Consider the following 20362-nt stretch of genomic DNA (forward strand, 5'->3'; position numbering starts at 1 on the left):
TTTTCTTCCTTCACAATAAATAAATAAAAAAAGACTTGAGGCAATAACGTATCTGTATAAGAAAAAAACCTACTCAGCACTTAGTTTAAGAAATGACATTTTAAACTTAAACTACTAAAGAATGGAAAACTATATATTTCAAGAGCAAACCAAGCAAACAGTCACTTTAACACTTGTTTAATCTAAAAATCATAATGCATTCTAGTCCTACTGAATAGTTTAGAGTTGAAATACAAGAAAAATATTTTGGAAGCAAAATGATTATATTCAACTAAGACAGTGGATAGTTTGATTTCAGAAAAAAAGGTTGCTAACAAAATGTTATGTTCGCATGTGCCATCAATTTAAAGCTCTCAAAGACACATGGGGGTGAAGGGAAAAGGATGTCTTTTTGTACATTACTATTAATTTACTAAATATTTTTCTTTCTGATACAGTGGGACAAGTTAATTACTAAACTTAAGTTATGTACTAAAGGGGAAAAACGTAAGTTATGATAACATAATGCTGCTAAATATTTGTTTTCCAGTATTGTTATGAGTATCAACAATGCAGCCTTATCTTCACAATATATAAATCCTGTTTAACACATAACCAAATTTAAGACAGCAGAATTTCATGCATTAAACACTCTAAACAGTACACAGTATTTACTTGGCTATGTCTTGTGTTCTGAACAACCAGTCTCTGAGGATTATGTCTTAGAATCAATGCTCTATTGATTTTACTATCAATGAACATTATGGCTCACATGACTGGCCATTTTAAAGGAAGATAGCTTCTATTATAACCCACTTTTTAGAATATATACTGTTGAAAGATAAATCACTGCTTTCTATAGTAATTAAGCACTGTATTTGAAAAATAAAGCTATCACGATGATTTTTAGGGTTACAAAGTGAACAATGATCCCAGAAACAACAAGGAGTCTGGTGGCACCTTAAAGACTAACAGATAGTCTTTAAGGTGCCACCAGACTCCTTGTTGTTTTTGTAGATACAGACTAACACGGCTACCCCCGATAAATGATCCCAAAAGCCTCCCATAAATTTTTAATTTTGTTTTCCACATTTAAGACATTGTTTAATTAAGAAGCATACACATTATTCAGTAAAGTACTTTTCCCCCTCCCCCCCAAAAAATTAGCAGGTATGAAGGATAGTCAAAGCATGTGCAGCAAGGAGAATCATATTCAAAATTGAATTACAAAGCATTCTTCCTTTATCAACCTATTTTAAATTACTACTCTTTACCTCTTCTTCCCACAAAATTTCATTTGATCTATCCGCACTATTTTTCCTGTCCTCAGATGTGTGCAAGTACACACAAAGCAACTTGTATATGGCATATGAGAGTGCCTAGCAATTTTGTGTGCTTTGAAATAATCAGCAATTTACAGTGGGAAATAAATACCAGGAAGTAACTGAATCACAGCACAAGAAAGTAAACTTGATAATGAAAGTAAAACTTTCATTAAAAATATTAATTTAAATTTAGAACCACCATTAAGAAACAGTTGTGAAAGTGTAATAATTTCACCTACCTATGATGATTCATGTTGTAGTTTTTAGAACTTTCTAGAATTTACTATAGTGCAAGAAAATCAATTAATTTTGGTAGCTAATTTCAACATTACAGTATAATTAATCTATTTTACAATCATAAAATGTTTACCATTTTTTTAAAGCACAAGAAACTTCACATTTCACACATTACTTCAGAGATCTGATGTAGCTTACAAAAAGAACGATAAACAAGTCTGAAGTAACAAGATCTTACAATTTAAAATCTAAATCTTAGAAAAAGCATCACTGAAGCTTTTCCCCCATAAACTACCAAAGGCAACATGCAATGCAAATATGGTCAAGAACACTTTATATTTTCCATATGCTATGTATAAAGTCAGTCAATTACACAAAAAAGTGCTAAGGTATACTCATCATTTAGTGTTAGAAGGATGCTTATTTTGATTCAGACACTAATGCTTGCTGTAATGAAAATCACAATGTTACAGAAAGTGGGCTGTATAAACCAAAAGCTAGTTAAAAACACTAAGGTTTAAATGTACTGTTAAGACATCTGATTAGATGTAGTGAATGGAAAAGTTTGTTCAAAATTACACACATTCTCTTTACAAATTAAAATCAAAGTAATGACTATTAGCAAGTTTAGCTTATAATTTTATCCAATAAAAATCTTACTTGGTGAAATGCACTCCAGCACAGAAAGCCTATGCAAGATCCTATCTAGCACATAATACTTATATGTGGATTAATTTACATCAAGGGTTCTGGGCACTGTACTAGTATGTATACAGCACGTACATAAAGTAATTAATATTTTAATGCATATTATATGCACATTTAAATTATTACTATTAAAATCAAAAAAGGAAAATATGAAGTGTTAATATGCTAAAGTAGTACATTCTACTGCCAAGAGTGAACCTTTCTGGAAAAGACAAACGGGGTTTTTATTTTTTGTTCTTATAAAAAATTACCACTACTAAATTGTAATACTCTAAGGCACGTTTATGCTCCAAAATGAAAGAGAATAAAAATATAAATTATGCCTAACTCCATGTGTTAAAGTAAAATAATTTTTTAACTGCTAAAAGGAATTACTCCACTGATTTGTTCTGTGAAGTGTAACTATTGTTTCTGTATACACACAATCATTGTCCCAGATACGCAGGAAGAAAGACAAGATGCAAGGGGTGTGGTTTAATTAGGCTGCAACTTCATTAACTTAATTCATCTGGGAACTATCTGGCAGTAACTCACACAGTGCAGGTCATCATTGCTTCTTCAATTTTTTCCACCTATTTGAGGGCTGCCATCAGCCCTCACTGATACCTGGTCCTAGCCCATTGCTGGGACCTTACCATCTTCCCCTTCCATGAAACTTGAAGGGGGTTGGTCTCACTGTACTAGACATTAGAAGCCCCAAACCCGTTCCCCAGCTACTTTAGGAGATACCATCCCCTAACATGCACTCCCGCTTTCAGTTTATCAGTGAACCAGACTTCCTATGGAACAAGTACCAGCACCAGGCACCTATCACCTGCTAAATTCTGTAAGCTTGAACTATACCTCCTGGCCTATCTGACCAGGTCCTGAGCTGCTGTGGGGAAGCAAAAAAATCCACACTACCTACCAGCCAATCTGACGACATTGAGGGCAAAATTTCTTTCCAGCTTCCCAAAAGGCAACTAGTGTAATGCCCGCAGCACGCCAAAAAACCACCACCTCCTATGCTAATCCTAGAGCTAGGACGGGGGAGTTGCTAAGAGAGAGAGATCAGCTCGAGTGACAGTACTTATATATTCTCTCCCAGGTACACAAGGGACAATGGCTTACCTGAGCACCATTGCTCAGCCCACCACTCATGAAATGCCTCCCCCAAACCATTAAAGGAGTAGGAAGACTCTTAGAGGAGTGACTATCCCTTTTTCTCCACTGCTCCAGACCTTTAAGGTTGCAGGGGGGAACATGTGTTATCTGGCCTCAGGCATGTCCCTTTAGAGGATTGAGTCACAGCATGATTAGTTGAGACTTGCATCAAGGAAAAGCTAGTTACCTATGAGTTGGTTGTGCCTTCAGAGGTATGAATAGTGCCTCTACTTACGTATGTATCTGTCAGTTCAGTTTTTCAATTCAGTCCCCAATCCAAATAATAAAGGATTCTTGAAGAAGAGACTGGACAACTAGATCTTACACTATAGATTGCATAATATTTCTAGAAATCTCTTTTCAGGTGAACACCACCCTTTCACCTATAAAATGGCTACTCACTGGGGGGAGGGATAGTTCAGTGGTTTGAGCATTGGCCTGCTAAACCCAGGGTGGTGAGTTCAATCCTTGAGGGGACCACTTAAGGAGCTGCGGCAAAATCAGTACTTGGTCCTGCTAGTGAAGGCAGGGGGCTGGATTCAATGACCCTTTAGGGTCCCTTCCAGTTCTATGAGATAGGTATCTCTCCATATATTATATTATTCATACACACACGCTCTAAGACAAAAATATCAGGAAGGCCCTGTTCATATGAGAAAATTGTTTGTAATGTATCAACTTAAGCTAACCTGATACAAAGCTTCCTTAAAACGAAAAAATTTTCACATGAAGGGGCTGCACCAATTTCAATATATCAATATCTAAAATGGTTTAGATAAATGGGTACGATTTTCTCAGGTAGACAGGCCCAAATACATAATAGTTACAAGCTACTGAATCACAATTACAAGTGAAGCAAGATCATGGGGGAGGGAGATATGGGGAAATTCCTAAGGAACTCCAAAGACAAATCTCATGATAAACTCCCTCAACATTAAACTATGAAGAAATAGAAAATACATTTAAATGATGTTACCCATAAAGCAAGAAGACATAAGATTTCAGGCTAATTCATACTTTTGGAAACATTTAAAAATAGATACTGACCCCCTCCCTTTTACCCCCCCCCCCACCCGTTGTTAAACTTCCTAACTTTCCTTGATCTATGACTCCAAGTTGAAATTCCACAGAGGGAGGCAGAGTAGAAAACATACACAATCTAAAAAACTCCCTTAAACACATTTCCATGACTTGTTCAAAATAGAGGATTACCAGACAGAAGATAATCTCTGCTATGAGACATGGATTCCTGCCAAGATTTCTACAAAGCCAAAAGCCTTCAAGAGAAGGTCCTGAGAATCCCTGTTTAGAGAGTTGTAAACCTTAAGATACTTTACTAGAACTCCTGTGCTGAGAGCATGACTCTTTCTTTAGCCAAGTTAACCTGATAATCATTAGTTCAAGTGGATATCCTAAAACCAGATTATATATACAGGCACATTACAATCCTTTGGAAAGCAATCCAAACAAGCTACTGTCCGTTACTATCTTTCAGGTACTCTTGGAACACCACTTAAGCTTCTGGGGCACTAGTCAAATATTTAAATTATATACCAGGGCAACTATTTACAACTTAAAAAAACCTTTATAATTATATTAGTGTCTGGATAAGCCTATGTTTACAGTATAAAATTATATGCTTTTTAAAAGAAAAATAGCAAAATACATGAAGATAGAAACATTCAGGAACAGAGTACCTAAGCATCATGTGAAAGTTCTTATGTAGTGAGAAGGAACCAACAGGTGGGCAAAATGGGTTATAATTCCCAACTCACATGCCTAAAATTGTAACTCACCAAGTTATGGCTCTCTGCCCATGTAGACATGATCCAGAAATACAGAACTACAAATACTAATCTTTTAGAGATTGTTCTAACAGAGAAAATTTCACTCCAAATACAAACTGTTTTAAAAAATGTTCAGAATCAAAGGAAGTAATCAGCTTATCTCACTGAAACATGTGCCATATACCTATATAAATTCTATTTATTTTAAATAGTAGCTAAATAAAAATTATGCCCCAAAATCGTGCAAAGACTTATATATGTGCTTAACTATATTCCGTGTGAGTCAGTGAAGTCAATAGGATTACTCAGAGTGTATAAAGTTAAGCATGTGCATATATTCTGTAGGATTAGCACCCATGAGAGGTTTATTTAAAAATATGCAAAGTGTACTCACCTCTTCCTTCTCTCTTCATCCTTTAAAACCTCATAGATAGCCACCAACTAAAATAAAAGCATTGCTTTTATTAAGAAAATGACTATGAAAAGGAAACAGTGAAAACACCATGCACAAAGCAATCAAATCTTAAAAACAGATTTTTTTCATCTCTCATATTTCAGTCTGAGGTGATATTTGTCTCAAATATAGGTAAAAAATTTCCATCAGGAATGTGATTTTTAAGTTAATAGCGTCCCTTCAATAGGTCCAAAGGTACTCCAATTATAACAACACACAGCAAGTAGCCTTCATTTTGTGAAGTACATTGAACTGGTAAAGCTGAAATATGACAGGCATACCCTATTGCTCTGTTAAATGTCAAGATTCAGAAGGGAAAATGCTCAAGACTTAAGATAATTATTTTACTGATATCTACATTAAATGACTTATAATGAAGACTGATGAGAAGATCTTTTTCCCAACTTCTATTAAAAGGCAAAGTGTACACTTACAAACAGACTTTCCCTTTTAACAGAAGTTTGTATGTATGCTTTTATACAGAAAGAAAATAATAAAACATTTGTTTTCGTTAACAGGAATACATCTAAATATTTTAAAATACTTATAAATCAAATGTATTCAAATACTCAAATACTATCTGAGTTACTGAACTAGCTTCAGAACATTTTATATGACCTTTGTCCAACACTAAATCCAACTAATACAGGAATAATTTTGTCCTGTTTGAAATTATTACTAATAATTTCAAAATATTACTTTGCTATCAAAACTGTATTTATTCTTGATGTTAATAAGTAAAGTTATGTCAAACTTTCTGATCTTATTCGCCCCTTTCCCCCCCAAAAAAAGTATATTATAGTATGTCACTTACTTGTCTAAACTGGGTTTCTGCATTTTCATCTTTGTTCTTGTCTGGGTGTAAAGTTAGTGAAAGCTTGCGATATGCTTTCCTAATGTCTGCAGATGAAGCATCCTGCAAAAACACAAAGCAAACTTTGTCAGAAACAAATTCCCAGAACCTTGTTAAGATCTGAGAAGACAGCCAACCAAATGCAGGACCTGAGGCAATGTAATTTGAGCAATCAGTCTAACAACCAAGCTATGCAGCTAGCCTGACCCACATGACTGAACAATCATTCACTCTAATTCAGCTCTCGTCTTAACTTCTTTCATTACCATACATTCATTACAACAAGTTAGTATTTGCCAAAACTTTCAAACACTTGCTTTCTTAAAATTAACCAGTAAAACTTCTGCACTAATTTAGAGATCAAAAAGACAAATTAAAAATTAATACATCTGTGTATCTTCAAGAAAGTCACCATTCTTTCACAAGCTAAATTTCTAAATCTCAAGCCTTGACATATGTTGCTCCCTTAATATTATTTACTCTAATTCTCTGCTTATAGGATTTTCATGCAAACTCAATTTCAGTATGTCTAAAGAAATGTATTTTCTGAAGTAGGTTCAGCTTGTTTTTAATTTAAAACTACCATGACTATTCTGGTATATAGTTGCAAGATAAGATAAGACAAATCTTTGTGCTTTCAATTTGGTTTTTACTTTTCTCACGTTTGTGAATGATGTACTATAAAACAAAATATCAAATTAATTGCACATATACAACCGTTTACTGTGTAACTACTTAAATATAACTAAGTTACTGGGATGATACAGATCACCCAGAGCAGAGGGATTTTATGAGGTTATATCTATTACTTACTAAAAAATCCACATCAAAGTTATCATGCATGCTATAAACCAGGAATTTGTATTTAATGGGAAACATCTCCAAGGCAATATATCAGGATGGAGTATGAACGCCCAAATCTAAAGACTACAACCTAAACAGACCAAGACGTCTCTATTGTCAAAACATGCTGAGGTAAAATAAAAGTCTCATGAAATTTAAAAAAAGTTTTAGGATTTCTTCTCTAAGATACATTTTAAGATGATTATCAACAGAGACTGAGTAAAAAACAAACAAATCTCTATAACCGAACAGCTGTTAAAGGAACAAAACTGAAATAAGACAATTAAAGCAACTACAAACCATTATTTTCATTACAAATTTTTCAGGTTTATAGCACCAAGCTATAACTCTGTTTAAAAGTTTTAGCCCAGAAGTGAATATTTTTGTAATATATAGAGAGTCTTGTGTGCGTAGGCAGTAAGGGGTTTGATAGGGAGTTTAGTTATGGAATGGTAATTTTATTTTAAGATACAATATTGTTATCCTATAACTCAAACACAGATCTCTGCAAGCTATTCTCCTGTACATAGCAATTGTATAGAGTCAGGACCATTTAAAGGAAAATAAAAAGTGTTTACTTAAAAAAAAAAATCTCCGTGTATATGCACATTTTATTTTCAGCTAACACTTCTAAGGGTGCACAGTCACAAGCAGAATTCTGTATGATGACTGATGGCTTGCTTCAACCCCACCAAAGACAGTGGAAGTTTTTACATATAGCCATGTTGTAAAGTTTTATATTTCTTTTTGGAAGTGAAGAATGGAGGGAAGAGGAACTGTGACTAAATGTTAGCGTTCCAAATACATTACATTGCACACAGAAAAATTAAGTTTTCAAACTGGAAATTTAATAGAGATATATAAGAAACTGGGGAAGAAAATGTGCAACAAAAAGGTACTTTAAAAAAAATCAGGGACTTGGACAATGACAAGATCAAAGGAATAGTACCTCCAGATTGTAAGGCATGCAGTTTATCCTGATCCCCTTTTCCTCCCAGCTTAATCTACTGTTGTACTTCATCTGTATCAAGATTTGCATTTAATTTTATTGGTGAACCTTAACTAAGTGTTGCTTCTCTAAGGGTCTGACAAGAACATTTTAAGGAGTTGTTGGAAGAATACTGTCAGAGTCAACTCCTTCAGATCTAAAAGCAGACTAAAAGAAATTTGTAGCATTTTTGGGTGGGGGGGGTTGGAAGGAAAATTTAAAATGAATTACCCTTCTCCCAAAATAAAGCCTCTTATTTGTGTAAGATTTTACGTCTAATGGTTGTTCTCATTCTCGCTCATGTTACAGTAGTATATTTTGAGAGTTCTCGGGTTAGATCTCTTCTATTCCCATAATTTCTGTTTCTTAGAATTAAACAGCAGAGAAAGGAAAAAGAGTGATTAGAAACAGTAAAACAAGTTTATTCTTAAATCTAAGTAAAACTGTGGAGCAATATAAATACAAAATTAAGTATGAAATAAAAGTTTACTTATTTACACCCAACACATACTATGGTAGGTACTGGAAGTAATTTACAGACCACCTATTGCTCCAATTAGACATCTCATCAACAGTGGGGGAGAGGAGTAGATCAGGGATAAACCACATTCAACATCATGCCATATTTAGCTGACAAGAATGAACACAATTTGTCCTGGTCTATACTAATCTGAAAGTAACCATCAGTACGTCAGCTAACTCAATTTGTACAATGTTTTTAAAAACACAATGAAATTATGTTGCTCCTTGAGACTTTGTTCACTAAAAAGACAGCCTTTAGGTAATGTTGGGCACCTTGAGAAAAGGTTCCAGAACTTTTTAGGGTCTGTCTTCAGCGGCCTGAAAAGTGTGAAGAACAACTATTGGAGATATACTTATCTCACAGAACCGGAAGGGACCCCGAAAGGTCATTGAGTCCAGCCCCCTGCCTTCACTAGCAGGACCAAGTACTGATTTTGCCCCAGATCCCTAAGTGGCCCCCCTCAAGAACTGAACTCACAACTCTGGGATTAGCTGGCCAATGCTCAAACCACTGAGCTATCCCTCCCCTTCTGTTGCTTACTAAGGCATGAGCCTTCTCCGCTATAGAACATATTGGGTCTTTATCCTCAGCCTAGGTGTGTTACACGTAATGACCCAACAAACTGTTCTGAAACAATTACAGAAAGCCATCTACCTTGCCACAGTACCCAAAAGTCCTGTTTGCATTTACATGGGATGGTTAACCAAAACCAATTCTAGGCAATGTACTGAACTGTGGGAGCAGGAGGGAAATAATATACTTCTATAGTCAGACCCCAGCAGCATCTCTACCGGCTGCTTTAATAACCTTTTATTTAACAGCTCCACTTACTGCTAGCTGCCTCTCAGCTTCATCTCCTGTAGCCTCCTGCAATGAGGCTCCAGTGGAAGCTGAGGAACAGACAGCACTAAGAGTGTGCTCTATGCGGACAAAAGAATTAAGTAGAGGTGAGTCCCAAGACAGCCATTTGACAATAGAAGGAAGTCTGGGCAACCACATTTTCAAGAATTTTTTAAGTGGTGGCTCTGGGGACTTCAAGGAGGGCTTCATTCATATTTTAGTGAAAACTGGATTCTCTCTCTTGCTTTTAAGAAAACAATTCCAATTACCTAAAATGCACATGTCCAATAGCAGAGGAGCCTGGTAGTGCTCCAGACCAGTGGTTTTCAACCAGGGGCACACAGAGGACTTCCAGGGGGAACCCAATTCATCTAGATCAGTGTTTCTCGACCTGGGGTTTGTGATCCCAGGGGAGTCGCAGATGGGTTTATAGGGTTCGCAAGTGCAGAGCCAGCTTTAGAGGTGGCAAGCAGGGCAACTGCCTGGGGCCTTATGCCACAGGTCGCCCTGGGAAGCTAAGTTACATGCTTCAAGTCCAGGCGGTGGGGCTCAGGCTTCAGACAAGACTCAAGTGAAAAACAGGCTCAAGTATTACATTGAAATGTAAGTACAATATTTATATTCTAATAGATGTATTTTATAATTATATGGTAAAAATGAGAAAGCAAGCACCTTTTCAGTAATAGCGGTGCTGTGACACTTCTGTATTTTTAGGTCTGATTTTGTAAGCAAATAGTTTTGGGGTACGCAAGATAGATCAGACCCCTGAAAGGAGTGCAGTAGTCTGGAAAGGTTGAAAACCACTGCCCCAACCAATTAATTAATTAGAGTTGTCCGTGACACACTGTTTCATGTTGGCAACAAAACTTTGTCGCTGACTGAACCAGTGCAGTCTGTCATTTGTCTTCCTCATGTGGGTATGAAGTCACCAGCATAGCACCAGCTCAGCCAGTCCTCCTAAATTCAAGGGACTAGTAATCCTATAATGAAGCGCCTCATGCTTCAGAGCAAACACTGTACTAGGATATTTTCAGCATCAGGCATCCCCTGGAGCATATATAACTGGTTGTGGCAAGAGGAAGCCTTACTAGTATAAAATTCCCAATGCTTATCTCAATTAGCTAAAGCACACATTTTACTGCCAGCATCCACTTCTGTGAGACAGCAAAAATCTCATGCTAGTTCCCCTCATATTTTTGCTTAGTCTTTGCACTAATGAAATCCAGCACAGTGTGAGCTAGGCTGATATGGTGGGACTCATCAAGTTCTGGGTTGACAAATCAATTCTGGGCTCTGCTATAATCTTGGATACCAATGAAGCTGCTCACACATGATTTTTCAATCACTTTAAAATTTCACCAATTGGAACAGGAAGTCGGCCGAAGTCCTTGAAGAAATTTATGCCCAAGTTTTATATTTGAGTTGTTTTTGCTGTAGTCTTGTCTCAAATAAAATTATATCCTACCACTAGATTATTATTTAAATTGCTGCAGAAATTTTTCTTACATTTTTTTAAGTGTTGATTTGGGAAAACACCAAGCACTGAAAATCTCAGTTAAAAAAAAAATGAACATTTTATAATCTGAAGATGTGAAAACAATGCAATGCAATGAGAGTGGTTTGTAACAAAAATTTTTTTTATTAAAGTTCAAGAGTTTTCAGTTTTGCAAAGTGAAAACTAATGTTTCAATTAATTCTACTAATAAGCCAGAATGCAAAGTACCTAATGCTTTAAAATGAATAAATAAATGAAAAAAAAAAACCTCCTTTGCCCATCTCTCTCTCAATTTATGACATATTGACCTGTTCACCTGACACAAGAGTACACTGGAACTTTCTAGCAACAGTCACCCTAACTAAAATTTCAAGGGTAACAGACTTACCTATTTGTACATGTTTCTAATATTTCAGTGTTCCTATTTGCAATAGACTAGAAAACATACAGGAAATTTTTCCTAATTTTGAAAAGACCTGAGAACTGTAAATGACAAGAATCCTCTGGGGGTTAGAGCTCACAATATAGGTCATAGGGTATGTCTACACTGCAATTAGCCACCTGCAACTGGCCCGTGCCAGCTGACTTGGGCTCATGGAGCTCCAGCTGTTGCAGTGTAGACATTCCAGCTCAGGCTGCCACCCGAGCTCTGGGACCCTCCCACCTCACAGGGTCTTAAAGCCTGGGCTCCAACCCAGCCTGGATGTCTACACAGCAATTAATCAGCCCCAGAGCCTGAGCCCCGGGAGCCCAAGTCAGCTGACATAGGCCAGCTACGAGTTTTTAATTGCAGAATAGACATACGCAAAATGTCTGCATCCATACTTCGAGATAGGAAACAAATGTGGGGTATTGGGAGATTGATTCCATACCAGGTTTCATACCCACTAATGGATGACTGATCAAGAGTTTAAACAAAAGTAATAAAGAAAACAAGAGAGCCAGAACTGCCTTTAATTTGTTCTATATTTGAAAACCAGTCTCATAAATCTTATTATTCTAATCCTAAAATTATGAGATATTTAAGCAAAAGCTGAGCCTTTTCGTATATCAGAAGTAAAAACTGGTATTTCAGCTCTGAATATTATGGACATTGCTACTTATACAGGTTAACATTAAATATATTGTAAGCTAGTGGCAATGCCCACTTACCATACGTATAAATTGACAGGTTCTGATTCACTTAAATTCTAACTAGATTACACTGATATTATGTTTCCTTTTTGTTGTGTTCTTGAATTACACCAAAGATACTTTCCATCTGGCCCTTATAAACCCATGCTCTGGAAAAACTAGCATTCTTTGCCAGTTTATAATTTGGGGGAGCAAAGCATAAAGGAAAAATTCTTATACTAAAAAGTATTAGTAAAACAGAAAGTGATCAAAGTTAGTTAAAAACATTTAGCACAATGCTCAGTTATCAGTTATATTGCTGGAAAAAGTGGGCAGCAGTTGAGGATAACTAATTGGTTTAAGAACTATTTTATTATACATTTAGCCTTCAGATAAAACAATCATGGGTCTAAAATTCAAAGGTTTCAACACAAACTCTTATGTGTCTGCAACAATGCACTTGCAAACATTCACTTGGGAACTTTTCAACCATGAACATGTAACTGATGGGGTTTTCAAGTGTATATTACATGACGTATGAGAAGGACACTTAAATACTTGTGAGAATCTGGGATCTTGCCACCCAGTGGAATCCACAGACCTGAGTTAGGTGCCTAGGCTTGCTATACAATGATGGGGAGAGAGAGGCGCATAAGAGTGGGATTCACAAAAGTCAGCATTCTAAGCAGGGAGCTGCCTAAACTAGCCATTAGGAAATGCTGAGGAGAAGGGGGGGGCTTAGGTGTGAGATAGGCGTGTGGGTGCCAAGACAGGCAGCTGTATACCTTTTCAGAAGCAGAAAATTAGGGGACTTTTACAGTATAAATGTAGACACCTACAGGGTTAAGTGGAAGCTAAGAAAGGTTTTGAGGATCTCAGTGATACCTAAATGTTGGAATAATGGAGCTTGAAGTGGCATTTAGGCATCTAATTCCTTTAGCAGATCTAACCTTATCTAATTATTCAACCCCCGCACCATTTCTTCAAGTTACTGTACATTGCCTTTAGCACACACTTTGGGAATCTCATCTTTAGAGATTTTACTAATAAGTTTACTTGACAAGAATTGCTAAAACTATACTGTACAACATCACCTCATTTCCAGCAACTCTACTTAACATAGCGATGATTACTAATTAAGATTAAAAAACAAAACAAACAAACCCCTTACTATGTCCCAAGACAATTCTTGGTGAAAGCATTACAGATCAGATATTGCCACAGGCACTCTGATTAGGTCACAAGAAAAAAAAAATCAATATCTACACAGTTTGCCGTTACTAGTATATAAAATTCAAATCCTAAATTGTTCCCTTGACTGTATTGCAGTTATACAATAAGGGTCAGTTGCCTACTACAATTTAGCAACTGCTTCTAAAAGACAAAATTGTTCAATTAATCTCAGGTTTTAAATATGACTGCTAAAATCCACAAATAAATGGCATTACAATCATTAGCAACTGGAACGCAGCATAGTCTAGAGAGAAAAATGCATTGTTGGATGTCAGAAGGTCTTGAGTTCTAATCGAGGCTGCTACTGACTTGCTGTTTGTCTGCACTACTTACCACTCTGTAAAAAGGATATAATATTGGCATACCTATTTCACTGCAGTACTAAGAGAATAAACTTGTTACTGCTTGTATAGTACTTGCAATAAATAAAAGATTAAACATTATTATTAAGATTGTTACTAGGTTTAAAAAAAAACTATAATAAACTACCAATCAGTTTTGTACAAATATTGTTAGTAGTTATATTTTATACAACAGAATATCTGATAATTGCAGGTGAGCTCTGGCCATAGAGATTAAAATACTTTGAGAAAGAATCTTTTTGCTACCCTTGCCTTCTCTTGAATTTGTCACAAAACAAGGTTATGGTTTGTGCCAAGAAAATTTAAACAAAAATAGTGAATGATCATTAGGAATCATTTAAGAACACCCTTCTAGATGTTCAAAAAACCACAATCCAACAATTGAGGAAGAAAGTCACGTTGGTTAAAAAAGCAACCTGGTTTAGAGCAGAAGTGAAGGCAGCTATAAAAATAAAAGAATAGTATATAACAAATGGAAGAAAGGGGAAGTTGATAGTAATGAATATAACTCAGAAGTTTGGCACTGTAGAAAACTGATAAGGGAAGCAAAGAGACAAGGAGAAACCAATGGCCAGCAGAGTTAAGGACAATAATAAGGAGTTTTTTAAATATATCAGGAACAAAAAGAATCCTGACAATGGGTATCGGTCCACTACAATATGGAAATGGTAGAATTATCATTAGTACTGAAGAAAAGGCAGAAGTATTCAAAAAATGTTTCTGTTCTATATTTGGGGAAAAGAGATCATATGGTCTCATCATGTGATAATAACAACACTCTTGATTCCAATAGTATCTCTGGAGGATGTTAAACAGAAACTACCAAAATTACACATTTTTAAATCAGCAGGTCTAGAGTACTTGCATCCAGGAGTTTTAAAAGAGCAGACTGAAGAGCTTGCTGAATCATTAATATTAATTTTCAATAAGCATTGGAGCACTGGGGAAGTACCAGAAGATTGGAAGAAATGTTGTGCCAATTTTTAAAAATGATAAATGGAATGATCTGGGGAATTTTAGGCCTGTCAGCCTGACCTCAATCCTGGACAAGATAATGGAGTGACTGATATGGGACTCAATTATCCTAATTTGTTTTTTTAAATGTAATTAATGCCAATCAATATGGGTTTATGGAAAATAGATCCTGTCAAACAAACTTGATTTTTTTTTTATGAGATTATAAGCTTGGTTGATAAAGGTAGTAGAGCTGACATAATATACTTAGATTTCTGTAAGGCTTTTGACTTGGTATTGTGTAACCCAAGCCTGCACAACATTAAAAACAATACAAGATTAACATGGCACACATTAAATAGATTAAAAACTGGTTAACTGATAGGTCTCAAAATGTAACTCTAAATGGGGAATCATCACCAAGCAGGTGTATTTCCAGTGAGGTCCCAGAGCAATCAGTTCTTAGCCCTATACTATTTAAGATTTTTATCAATGACCTTGAAGAAAACAAAATCATCACTGCTAAAGTTTGCAGATGAAACAAAAAATAGGGGGGAGGGGCAGAAGGTGGTAAATAAGGAAAAGGACAGGTCACTAATTCAGACCAGTCTGGATTGCTTGGTAAAATGGATGCAAGCAAACAGTAGGTGTTTTAATATGGCTAAATGTAAATATACACATCTATGACAAAAGAATGTAGGCCATATATACAGGATGGGGGACTCTACCCTGGGAAACAGTGACTCTGAAAAAGGTTTGGGGATCATGCTGGTGGATAATCAGCTCAATATGAGCGCCCAATGTGATGTTATTGGCAACAGAGCAAATATGATCCTTGGATGCATAAACAAGTAGAGAGGTTATTTTACTTCTGTATTTGGCACTGGTGCGACTGCTGCTGGAATACTGTGTCCCATTCTGGTGCCCACAATTCAAGAAGGATGTTGATAAATTGGAGAGGATTTAAAGAAAAGCCACAAGAATGATAAGGATTAGAAAACATGCCTTATAGTGATACTCAAAGAAGTCAATCTAATCTATTTAGTTTAACAAAGAGAAAGTTAAAGGGTGGCTTGATTACAGTCTGTAAGTATCTACATGGGGAACAAATATTTAATAATGGGGTCTTCAATCTAGCAGAGAAAGATGTAACACAATCCAATGGCTGGAATTTGAAACTAGACAAATTCAGATTGGAAATAAGGCATGAATTTTTGACAGTGAGGATAATTAACCACTGGAGCAATTTATCAAGGGTCATCACTGACAATTTTAAAATCAAGACTGGATGTTTTTCTAAAAAGATCTGCTCTAGGAATTATATTAGGGAAGTTCTATGGTCTGTGTTATACAGAAGCTCATACTAGATGATCGCAGTGGTCCCTTCTGGCCTTTGAATCTATGAAATGCAATTTCCTCATTGCATATGAGTTTCTTACTGTGAAATGAGTATATGCTATAAAACAATGTATTATCTTAATATTAACCAAAAACAGGTATTTAAGTTACATCAGTATGTTACTAAAAATGTTGGGTCAAAAGTTGTCAATAAATCATGACTTCAGCTTTCCTCCCCCACCCACACAGAAATTTTAGTGTTACCCAGGCTATATGGGACCATTGAATTTTACAAAACATACTTATGTGTAGATAACCAGACAGACCTCTTAGTGGTCTACTAATTTTAATTTTATGCTGTCAGTGTTGAAGCCTAAAATCTGACCTTTTTGTGCAAAGGCCTTATTCTTTAGTGTTAATATTCATAAGTGTCACAATAACCAAACAGCTTTGGTAACAGGCAGATGTGCTCTGGGTTAGCAGGTTGCAGAGACAAAATCCATTGCCCTCATCACCTGTGCAGGCTGACAGACTGCAGCGTGACCCCTCTTACAGCTACTATTCCAGCCAATAGGCTGAAACAGCAACTGCAGAAATTCTGCAACCCTTTCAACATAGGTCCTGGGCACTGAATCAATGGAATTGTGGAACCCGTGTCCCTTTCTCCTCAACTCCTTTTGGTACTGGCATAATGTGCTTGCATAGAGCCCCTCTCTGCAACACACGTGTGTTCAAATCAACCTGCCTTCATTGTTTCTCTGCCCACTTTTTTCCTTTCCCCACTATCTTACCATGGGAACCAACTTGAGGGCCTTGCATTGGGCTTCAATGAATTTCTTATACAGAAGAGAATATGGAGTGAAACATTTTTTTTTTTAATTAAATATCAGACCAGCATCCTTGCATTTCAAGATATTTACATTCTGTGCACGCTCATATACATCTGGCATTTTCCCAACTACTCAGCATTTTTGAGTAATTTTCTTGAAGGAAAAATCACACTTGTACTGATGTTCTTGCCCACAATAATTGCCCAATGATAGCAGAAGGAAAAGCAGCAGCAGTGTGAAGCAGACATAACCAAGCACTTTCCTAAGAGCAATAACAATGTCCTGGACCAGCAGCACAATGCTGGGAGAGGGAGGAAAACTGGAGATATTGGGATAAATTCAGAAAAGGGACTGAAGATATACACAGAGATGACTGGAAAGAGACAGATAAAATTGTGTAGAGTGAGAGGAGAGAAGATAACAGCAATTTAGTGGGAGCAAGTACATTTTGACTCTATGTGCCAACAAGGGCTACGGACACAATGGAGAGAGCATACTAATGCCAACACATTGCTCTCTGTTAACTCCCCAAGGTTGAATGAAGGAGCAGGCTGCATCCAGCTGCCCTCAGGTTCAGTGTCACTAACATGTAGAGCTTATGGAGGAGAGGACATGATCAATTCCCAAGAGATATTCCTAGAAATAACTCCTTCTTACTTGTACAGGGCATATGTACTGTGTACCTGAAAGCAAACATGATGGAGGAAGAATACCCACAACCCCCTGCCCATTTAAAATGATGTAGATGGAAAGAGGAAATGAAAGTTAACCTCTGCTCCCATAAGCAATCCTTCAAACCAGTACATACCAGTTTAAAATAAATATTTCCTCATCAGGTTTTTTCCCCCATTTCAACATTTGAAAGGGTAATTGTGAACAACATAATTAAATATTTTAAAATTATGGACAGCACTTTGGCAAACTTTTACACAAGCATTCTCTGCATCATAGGTCAGATCCTCAGCAGATGTAAAACCTATGGAGCTGCCGATTTACATCAGCTGCAGCTGAGAATCTGGACCCATAGGTTTATGGCATGAATGGCAGTTATCCATTTCACTTTTACGAATTAGGCTCATTGTTACATATAAGAAAGAAACCACTTCTTAGTGACAAAAAATGTCACTCTGTGATACATAAGCAAATCCAATTGTGTATTATACTAGTACCATGTGTGGCTGCATACAGATTCCTTATGGAGTTACTTTACCCAAGAGAATAGTCAAGATATTATTTTCCCAAAAGAAGAGAGTTTCCTGTTATACATATTTGTATAACAGGAGATTATTCTCTTGGGAAAAGTAATTTTTCAAATCCAATGAACCCCCTCTTGAAATAATAGATAAATACTAAAGGGATTGAAACAATCTCAGCTAAAAAAAGTTTAAGAAACAGATACTAATCTTCATGAGATCAGCCAACAAAATGTAGGTCCACTGTATTACACACACACGAAAAGGAGATTTGTTGGCTTTCTTAATCACAAGGCAGTAGAATCTTCTTTCATTTGGCACACCCCACTGGAAATACACATGCCAGTTAAGAGATTGTGCCTGTTATCAGATTGTCACAGGAATACATTGTGCTGGTTTGTATTCATTTTCCTTTTATGAGTTGCTTTAAAACTAAGCAGCATACAAAAGCATTAAAACATTTTTGAAAATTATTTTTACTTTCTCCAGGTTTCACTGCTGTGCCGTTATTCCATTTAAATCAATGTAATGTTAGGTGGTGTGTGGATCATTCAGCAGCACAGCAGACATGTTCTGCTTTCTGGACATACCTGTAATATTCAGCCAGAGACAAGCAGTGAATTTAAGTTTAACTCATTTTACAGCCATACTGGAAAAATGATGGGTCCTTTAGAACCAAGTATAATAAAAATAAAGCAATAAAAATTAGACAAAGAGCCACACGGTAAAAAAATTAAGACAGCGGACATCAGTTGACAGCTGTTATCTATAAATGTTCCCAGACAATGCTTCAGCTGGTGGGTGGACCATTGTTATTTATTCCTGGAGAGGTACTCTTCAAGAGTGCCAACGGGGACTTCTCAACTGAGGAACCTTGCCCCAAAACCAGCTTTCCCCAGCAGTTTGTCAAACTATAAATTTGGCAAACTCTAGGGCATCGTGCAAAGCTTATCTGTTCACCAGGCCTTTAACTAGCATTAGGTTGCAGTGGGTGTCTTCAATAAAGGAAACAAAGGAGCAGTATTTTAAATCAAGTCTGATATAGGTGACTTGATGTTTTGTTTGTGGGTTTTTCCCCTTTATTTATTTATTTACTATGACACACCCAAATGCTGTTGTGATATACCATAAAAAGCTAACAAAATGGAATCCTGTCTAAAGACCAGGGCTCGAACACCTTACCACAATACAAATAAACTCAAATTTCAATAAAATTTTCACAACTACGTTTGTTATCTACTCAGTTTATCAGATGTGATAATTGATATGGTTTGTACTGATCTTTTCCCTTGTATTCCTCTGAAGTGCAAATGTCATATATCCTAGTGCCCATCAGAAAGAGTATGTTACTACATAAAGTGTGCCTTCAGGCCAGACTGTGCTTTAGACTGGTCTACAATAACAAAGTCTTGCTCTAACATTCTTCATATTACCAGTACACTTTAACATTATACCAATTACTTAAACTATAATTCTTCTTTTCTAATGGGGTATCATTAAAATACAAAGTTACAAATTCAGGATGGCCATCTGTTAACCTCTTAAGCAAAATGTTAGGAAGTTGAGGATAAAGGAATGTTTAAATGACTTCAAAGTTTAAATGAAGTCAGTGGGGCTCAGCATAGATGCTGGGGTCCACACTTATGGTGCTCACTACAGGAACAGGGCCTTTGGGTATGTCTATACTTATTTCCTGGTCCGGATGTAAGCGATCGATCCCAGAAGTGCTTGCCGTCGACGCCGGTACTCCAGCTCAGCAAGAGGAGTACGCGGCATCGACGGGGGAGCCTGCCTGCCACGTCTGGACCCGCGGTAAGCCGTTGCATGATCCAAAACCCACCTCAGACCAAAGAAAGCAGAGACACAACATTAGCTGTTGAAGGCAGCAGCAAAGTTAGACTTTCTGGTAATTCTTATAATTATCCCTTCACACTATTTCATCACTGCTAGTGCAAAAGAATTTTCTCTTTTGCCATCCCTGCTGTCTGAAACAACATCCCACTCCCCATCAGCTCATTTTCAAACCCAATCTGAATATTTCTTCTCCCTGGCCTATAGAGAATTTGATTTCTCTCAATGCTGTTAATTTCATAATTTGAATACAGACATGGTAGATCTTCCTCTAGATGTCCCTCTTGCACTCTCCCCTCACATTTAACCATAA

The 20362-nt window shown here is 36.6% G+C and overlaps 1 protein-coding gene across 1 annotated transcript in view; it reads right to left on the reverse strand.

Annotated features, from left to right (window-relative positions):
- The window catches only part of DNAJC1 (DnaJ heat shock protein family (Hsp40) member C1), a 179633-nt gene that overhangs the window by 105310 nt on the left and 53961 nt on the right, over positions 1 to 20362 (reverse strand). Inside the window, exons 2-3 of the mRNA XM_054020664.1 lie at positions 6448 to 6549; positions 5574 to 5620 (exon numbers count right to left, since the gene is read on the reverse strand). Coding sequence (XP_053876639.1) covers positions 5574 to 5620; positions 6448 to 6549 — 149 coding nt within the window. The remainder of the gene's footprint in view (positions 1 to 5573; positions 5621 to 6447; positions 6550 to 20362) is intronic.

Source organism: Malaclemys terrapin, chromosome 2 (genome assembly GCF_027887155.1).
Source record: "Malaclemys terrapin pileata isolate rMalTer1 chromosome 2, rMalTer1.hap1, whole genome shotgun sequence".
Classification (NCBI taxonomy): domain Eukaryota; kingdom Metazoa; phylum Chordata; order Testudines; family Emydidae; genus Malaclemys; species Malaclemys terrapin.